An 8050-nucleotide genomic window follows, 5' to 3' on the forward strand; every position below is an offset into this window, starting at 1 on the left:
AGACGTCGGGGACGCAGGTGGGCTGGGAAGGCAAGTCTGACAGAAGCAACATCGAGACAGCGTGAAGATGTAGATATGTGACGAATGTTTCCCATTCGCCTGGCGTGCTGTGAACTGGGCGCTGTGAGCTGTGCGCTGTGCCGCCGCCTCCCGATCCACCACGGTTTCTGGCTGAAGATGGCAGCAGCAATGTACCTAGGCAAGTTCCTACCTGGTCATCATAAGCAAGTTCCACGAAATGGAAATTCGTCTCGGAGCTGCCAGCCTGCTCACCTGCTCGTCCGCCACTTGCGTCCGTCCGTGAACGGTCCTTCTCTGCTTGCAGGAAAAGCGGGCAATAGCGATCGGGCCCAGTGGATCTCGCGGTACCTGAATACAGGGGCCCCCCGGAAGCACTTTCCCCCCAAGACCCCCCCAATGCAACCAAATGCGGGCAAGTGTGCTGGAGCATCAAGAGGCAACAGCCGGGGGGCTAGTCGTGACTTCTGGCTTCGCAATCAAATCAAAAAGAACAATAATACCAATCCGACACTGCAAGCAGAGGGAAAAGGTACCTGAGGTACTTCATTAGCCCGGCGACTTTGACGAACTCTCGGCCGACCTGGCCGCACCTCACATTTCCTTTCCTCCCCGTCGTCCCTTGGTAGGCAACTTCATCCCCATCATCCACCTTGTCGTCGTCGGCCTCTCTCTTCCGCACTGCCAACCTCGACATCTCCTACTGCAGCCCGCATCCAGCAGCGCGCCTCGTCCCCCCCTCCACACGACGTCAAGCCCATCGAACCACACACAAACCCCCCTCACTGGGCCTTTGTCGCCGCCCGCCGCCACGCTGCTCGTTCGTACACTCAAGGAGCCCCGGAGGCTGTCGAATTTCTCTTCGCCTCTTTCGCTCCCTTGGTCTGTTCATACATAGCCAATCAGCCTGACGGTTGCTTTTGTTCGCTGTCTGCGGAATTCCCCAGCATTCAGAATGCCGATTTAATCTTAATTCGTGATCCTTGAACCCCCTTCCTCACGACGACTCCTTTCCGCCCTCCACCACGACGACGACGACCTCCCAGGACCTCAAAATCCGATCAACATGGAATCCTGCGAGGGAGTCCTGTTGATTCCTCCCGAGAGAGGTCAAATTCTCGGTCGTGCAGTCTGGAAGGTGTGTTGCACACCCTACCTAGCCTTCCTCTCTCCCTCCCTTGGAAGTGCTCTGCTAATCGAGTCCTCACAGCCGCGATATGTCGTCGTAGGCCGCCGCAACGCCCATAAGCAAGACAAACTCGAACAGCAGCCCAGTCCGAGCCTCGCGCAGGTCATGACGACCAGTCGCATTACCAATTCTTCTTCCTCCTCCTCCTCGAAAACCCCCTCTAAGCCATTGCCCACCGAGGATCCTTGCATATCTGTGTACAAGTCCAAGGTAAGGCTCACGGCTTCGGAGTACTCGGGCCATAACCTAAGTTTTCCAAACTTGCAGGATGACTGGGAGCCCACCCACCAGTACCCTATTAGCGCCATTGTCGATTGCCAAGTGCAAATGGTCGCACATCGCAAACAGGGACCGGTGCTTCCCACCCTCGTTGTCACGATCAATGATAAGGAGCGAAAACGCCGTTCTAGCAGAGCTGGAGGCCTTATCTCAAGCAAAGAGCCCAGCGCCACCACACTCTGGTTCAGAACCCCTCCAGACGACCACCACATCAGTCTGCATGAGTGGGCTCGCTTCATCTTGATGAAGAAGACCGCCCCCATGAGCCCGGACAGCCCGGCGTCGCCGTCTTTTATCAACCCGTTCCCGCAGCGCGCCATACGAACGAAGTATTACCCGGCGTCCGTCAAGCGGCAATGCCAATTCTCGATCGGCTCTTCTGCACAAAAACTCGACTCATCACTCGGGTCGCGAGCGTCCTGTAACTTTCAGCTCAGAGTCTCCCAGCCTGCGTTCCAAGCGAAGTGATATATCGTCTCCTTCGAGTGCCTCACACCCAGCGCACATGGGCTATGCCATGCCCGATCTCAATAAATACACGACCGTCCTCCCAACTGACATTCCATCCCCGGTGGCCACCGTGGGCGAGTATCAGCAAGGCGAGCTGATTGAGGGTTGGACCGCGGCACAGGGACGATCTTCGACTGTCAGCTCACCAATTCGAGGTCGAGGAAGTGTCAGCTCTCAGGCCTTACACCCCGCGGCTATCAACTCTAGCTCGCCACCCGCGGCACGAGAGACAATCCTCGACCGAGCTTTCCAGCTCCGCTGCATTCCCGGCTCGGAACGGGAGGTGCCCGGAGAAGAGAAACTAACCTCACTGGCTCGCTTTGATGCTCTGATGCGCGAGGCAGACGAAAAGCGTCAGCAGATAGAGAAGCGAAAGGAGACAGAGCGAGCAGCCTTACAAAGTGCCTGGGATGTGGATGACAGCTCTTCGGCTGAGGAGGAGGACGATGAAGACTCGTCGTCGGACGAATACGCCCACGAAGCTGACGGAAACCGCCAAACACTCATCCCACCCAATGCGCAGCGGGCCCTCAACTATCTCGCGGGCCCGCCGCGTCAGCAGCGCACCTCATCGCAATCATTGGCGCATCAGCAGCAGCAGTTGGCCTCTCAGTCATCCACCACGCGAAGCACTACGAACCACGAAACACCTCTGCAGGCCCCATCCAGGCCCCATACCGCCCACTCGAAGCTCAGCCCTAGCGTCGCGCAAAGAACACACAGTCAACCCCAGCTGGTACCACAGGGCAGACTGGACGTCCCAATGCCATCATCCGGTAAGACTTCCGAAGATGGAGGCTCACGGCCGAACCAGGAGAAGCGCCAGTCCACTTCGAGTGCCAAGCGGCTGAGCTTCACCGAGTTTACCAAGCGCCTCTCCAGCACCAGCAGCTTACTCTTAGTCCAGACGAACGTGAGCGGCGGGAGCAGTCGCGAGAGCATCGAGTTCGACCGAAATCCATCACCAGCACCGAGGGGTACTTTAAACGCTAGGGGCGCCCCCCCGCGCCCGCGGGACATGGACCGTGAGGAATGGGAGAAGCGCTGTGGCTGGCGAGCCGGCGTTGGCTTTACCGAGGGCGGCTTCTTGTGAGCTCGTCTGCAACAATCTCCAATGTCAACGACGGAGACTTTTTGATCCATCGGATGACGATACTTGCTATTTTCCGAAAAGTCTACCCGGCTGGGCCCATGAACGCTCAGCCGAGGTGTTCCATATACGACTGATTCGATCTGATACCACGGCTTTCAATACGTAACGACTCATGATGGGAGCCATAATAGAGAGTGGCTTTGGCGTTGATGACCTTTTTGCCCCCAGCGAGAAGGAGGCTATTTCACTTGCTTGCGAACGAAGGGGGCGGCAAAGGCTTTTTTTTTTGATTGCATACATGTGGACTGGCGACGCGCTGGCTCGTGAGCGGCGAGAGGAAGATAAAGGCGCTGCCCATCATCAGGATAGATGCCTGTTTTTGGTGTAGACCAACAATGAACCGACATGATGCATACTTCACCACCTTGGAAAGTTTTGTTGTGCTTGCTGCTTGTACGAACTACGTGCAGTCTGTCGCCTCGTCGTGTGAATCTGTGCGTCCCATTTGCTATGCTTAATCAAGCCTATCGATGGTTCACTAGCTATACTATTGCGACGGCCATGTGCAATAACGGGCGTCTGTATGAAGCGCCACCTGGCCGTCGCCCTTGGCCGTCCGTCATCCAGCTGTCATGTTTGAGCTGTAGGCTGTCACTTCCGTAGGTACGTGTACATCCCCCTCCCCAGACGCTTCTGTATGGAACCCTACCCCCGTCGTCTACCCGCTCCACGCAGGCTGCACGACGACAAAGTCCTTCACGACGGCCGTCCCGTCCGCCAGCGCCGCAATCTGCGCATCTGTACACTGGCCCCGAACGATGGGCGTGCTGGCGGTGTAGCAGAACACGGGCGCCTTGGGGGGTAGCGGCGTGCGCGCGCCCCGAATGTCCTTTGGCCCGCTCGTTGCGTACTTGTCCCCGTTGCCAATAGCCTGCTTACCAGTCGCGACATCCCTGCCCTCGATGGCACGCTGGTAGATGGTGTAGGCGGTCGTGGGTTGGTAGTACGGGATCTCGTGCCCTGCGTTGGTGACAACGGAGAAGCTGAGACGGCCGGCCTGACGGACGTGGCCTGCCTTGCCGGCGGGCACACCGAGCACGGAGAGCGGGGCGTAGCCGGAGGCGGCAAAGCGGGCGCGGTTGCGGTGGGCGAGCGCGAGGGCTACTGCCTCGCCGCCGATCCAGTTTGCGCGCCAGTCACGGTCGCCATGGATAAGGTGGACGGGTATGTCGGCGGCGAGGAGGCGCTCGACGTGAGGCGCGAACGACAGGAGAAAGTCGCCCGTGGCGAAGAAGGGATATTGGATGCTCGGTGAGAAGGCGGTATAGTTCACGGGCACGCCGAGGCGGGACTGCGTGTTTTGGCGGTTGAGGAAACCATAAGCATAGGGGGGAGGGAACTGGGCGGCTGCTGGCTGGGTGATGTCGAAGGAATCGCGCTGGGGAGCGTCGTCAGCTTGGGCATCGCTCTTGGGAAAGTGAATGGGAGGAAACAGATGGCAACTCACGCCTGTGGCCTCGTATCGGCTCTCGATCAGTTGATAGCACGTGAAGAAGGCATTATTGCAGACTGGGTAGACTTCGGGAGCGTTCCCCCAGCCTTCGGGGTCGAGCCTGTTGGTGATGTTGCGACAGTCATCGATCAAATCGAAGCAGCCACCAGGAGCCTCAGCCTGCTCGACCAGGTTGTCCACGGTAGCTGGATCAAATATCTCAATGCCATAGGTATTATTCAAGGCGAATTCTAGGTCAGCAAATTGACCGACGATGTCGATGAAAGGGGCAATAATGCCGACGGTGGCGATGCGGATAGACTTGGCGCGAGCGCAAATACGAGGATTGGGTGGCAGCTTGCCGGCCGTCGCAAGTTTAGACTGCGCTTCAAAGTAGGTCGCAATGGCAGGCACGTAGGGACCACCGCTAGGAACTGGTTAGTTTTGTGCATCGGCGATACAATTGAAGCAGGTTTGGCCACCGCAAGATAGGGGGAGAACGGGGGCGTGCACGTACTATGACTGTGACCAGAAGTTGATACTAGGCCGGACGTAGTCTTTTCAGTTTTTTCTCTCCCTGCCAGACTTGCATGAAGTCCCACAGAACCCGCGCAATACTCTGCGTGGTGTTCAGCGTCTGGCTTGGGTCCTGGGTCGAGAAACTGCCGTCGAAAAGAACGGTCTCATAATCAGGAACCGAAGTGCCATCAGGATATACGAATCCACCGATCAAACCCAGGCGACCGGGCGTTACGTTATTGTAACTGAATCCCGTCTGTACCGGCTGGTCGATGTACAGCAAATTAGCCTTGTTATTCCATGAGTCGGCGTTGAGCTTCGTCGTCTTTGAGTCGGGCTGCACACGGCAGGGGCCGTTGCTACCGAGAGCCTGATCGGTCGAGGGCGAGCCGGGCCCGCCGTTGATCCAGACAGTCAAGGGGTCGGACTTGGGCCGGCTGCGTGATTCAAAGAGCCAAAAGAAGATATTCTGCTCGAAGGGATAGTTTGTACTAGGTGGAAGCGTGACGTATCCGCTGTACGACTTGACTCCGGGTGTCGTCTCGCAAAAGTTGGAGACCTGGAATGCGTTAGGCACAGTGTTCAGGTGGAGTGAAAGAGAGAGTTGAATAGCCGACCTGTTTGACGGATACCCTGGGCTTTGGGCCAGATGAGCAAGCTTTATCGTCATTTTTACTATTCGTAGCAGGAGCTGCGGTGACGCCAGTGATGCTCAAGAGGGCACTAATACCATTGAGCACGAAGCTGGTTTTCATGTTGGGCTTCTGGGTAAAAGCAACGTCTTTGCCGGGTCACTTTTTCTGCTATCCAGCAACACTGTTGGAGCAGATGTGTGTTGGCGGCAGTCGATGATACTGGAGGTACAGTGACGAAAGAGTTTGAATCGCGTCAAGACGGAGGTGAGAAGCTTGGTTAAGGGGCCTGTTGCAGGTGCTCGAGACGAATTGTGATAATGAGAGGGTCATGAACCCTTTTAAGTTAAAGTAAGGATCTGATTGAAGCTCATGGATATGGCCAAGGCATGAGCGATAGAGCTTGATGAGCGGTCACTCCGGTGATCAAGCCACTTGTGTCCAGGGTCCCAAAGATGGTGTTGAGGGCCTGGTAGGCAAATCTGGGATTGGCACCTAGCTGAGAAAGATCTTGCAGGATACGTAGCATACAATACTCAGGCGAAACGGTGGCTCACATGGAAAGTTGCGAGACATGTAGTCCTCTTTGATCTGTCAGGGAGAACTTCTGGTGGTGTGTGGAAGAAGGGAACGATGGAATGCGACTGCCAACGCTGCAGCGACGCATGGCGACGCCTTCCAGATGGGGTTCTGAATAAAATTCTAGTGGCGCGTCGAGGTCTAGACGAGTCGAGGGAATAACTGACTGATGCCGCAGCATCAAGGGCCGGTAGAGTGAATATGGTCTAGGCCTAGTGCTGGGCGATGTGCCATCTATGTCTACCAAGATATCTTACCTGCCTGGGTGAGGTAGGCAGGCACCTTAGGGAGGCACGTCCAGATGCGGTGGGCGACCATGTTTCTGAGTGCGAAAGAGGGAGGAAGGAAGAAAGGGGCTTTTTCGAACACCACACGGACCAATGCAAACCCTTTGACGTTATCCAAGGTCAGGTAGATGGGTACCTACCTACCTAGGTAGGTAGGTACCTTACCGACCTTACCTTAGGTACCTACCTTAGGTCCCTAGATAGCTTGCAGACTCTTTCTCTCTCTCCCTTTCTCTCTCCATCTACAAGAATGCATCGCCCGTACAAACACATGCCCGCTGCAGCCTCGGATCGAATCGAACACATGAGCGGTGATCCCGACGGATCCCATGTTCCCGCCACGTCTCTTCCTTATCCAGCGATTGCACCCGTTGGTGGCGGCTGCGAGCGAAGAGCCCCTCGGCGATAGGCTGCTACCAACATGGTAGGGACCCCGGCGCCATCATAGGCTTGGCGTGGTGTCGCGAACAAGAAGATATATCAGATCGATCAGGGGAGACGTTGATCAGACGGTTCACCAACTGGCATGTTCCACACCACCAGAATGACCACCAACCAGCTAATCAGTCTGGTCCGTTGCAGTGGGCGGTACGCCGTGCCAGAATGATGGGATGGACAGCTTAACGACACCTCCCACATCGATAGATTCCCTGCTAGTCATTCTCACATACACCATCGGCTGGGCGCTTGCAAGCTCGTCTTCTTACCTCCGACAGTTCGTCCTGTATGCAGGGCCTACCTTTCCTCTCCTCGTGTTCAGATGTAAGACAGCGAGCCACTCCTCTCCGAGTACTGACAGAACCCATCATAAATCAGAAAGACACAAGTTCCTGGGCTTCGCTCCGGATCCGGGTCTGAATAAGGCCTCACGAGCTGGGCCCACGTGCCGACCTTTGTCCATGTTTCCAAAGCTCTGGAGCACGCGTGTGTGTCGAGACTCTAGTTCATTGTTGAACGTCTTACTGATGCGTTCTTCGCATCACATCACGCGCATGACAGAGCCCATCCCTTGCATTGGTAAACGTGTCGCGCTGGACATCGGCGAACCGCCACATCGGTTGCTATCAAGCCCGATGTTCTGGAAGCACAGATGGATACATGGAATCACCGACCCGCAAGGGCTGAGCGCCAAGAGGATTTAGTCTCTGTGGCCTGCTCCATGATTGTACGCCTACCCTACCTGCCTCTTTCAGAACGCTCGAAATGTCTCTACCGAACTAACTGTTATGAGAGCGATGGGGATACTATGACATAAGACGTTGGGTTTGGGTGGATCAATGGTCAAAAGCCGGCCACAGACCACAGATCCACAACATCATTTCTGCGTGATTTGTTACTAGCAACATCTACTCACAACACACCCTGCTCTCCAACAACAAACGGGCGTGTGGTCTAGGGTATGACATCTGCTTAGCATTGATCTGATCAATACTAAACTGCTGAAGGTCCCGG

General features: G+C 56.0%; 2 protein-coding genes across 2 annotated transcripts; one reads left to right on the plus strand and one right to left on the minus strand.

Annotated features, from left to right (window-relative positions):
* Nucleotides 1–1084: 1084 nt before the first annotated feature.
* VDBG_04028 (conserved hypothetical protein) lies at nucleotides 1085–3089 on the plus strand (the record flags this gene model as incomplete). The annotated part of the gene is made up of 4 exons (XM_003006029.1): nucleotides 1085–1156; nucleotides 1229–1417; nucleotides 1475–1815; nucleotides 1919–3089. The coding sequence occupies 4 exons, from the start codon at nucleotides 1085–1087 to the stop codon at nucleotides 3087–3089; spliced, it is 1773 nt and encodes a 590-aa protein (XP_003006075.1).
* Nucleotides 3090–3807: 718 nt separating this feature from the next.
* Nucleotides 3808–5770, minus strand: VDBG_04029 (carboxypeptidase S1; the record flags this gene model as incomplete). Its single annotated transcript, XM_003006030.1, has 3 exons — nucleotides 3808–5008; nucleotides 5099–5122; nucleotides 5184–5770. The coding sequence occupies 3 exons, from the start codon at nucleotides 5768–5770 to the stop codon at nucleotides 3808–3810; spliced, it is 1812 nt and encodes a 603-aa protein (XP_003006076.1).
* Nucleotides 5771–8050: the final 2280 nt, after the last annotated feature.

The sequence above is a fragment of the Verticillium alfalfae genome, genomic scaffold (assembly GCF_000150825.1).
Source record: "Verticillium alfalfae VaMs.102 supercont1.4 genomic scaffold, whole genome shotgun sequence".
NCBI classification, from domain to species: domain Eukaryota; kingdom Fungi; phylum Ascomycota; class Sordariomycetes; order Glomerellales; family Plectosphaerellaceae; genus Verticillium; species Verticillium alfalfae.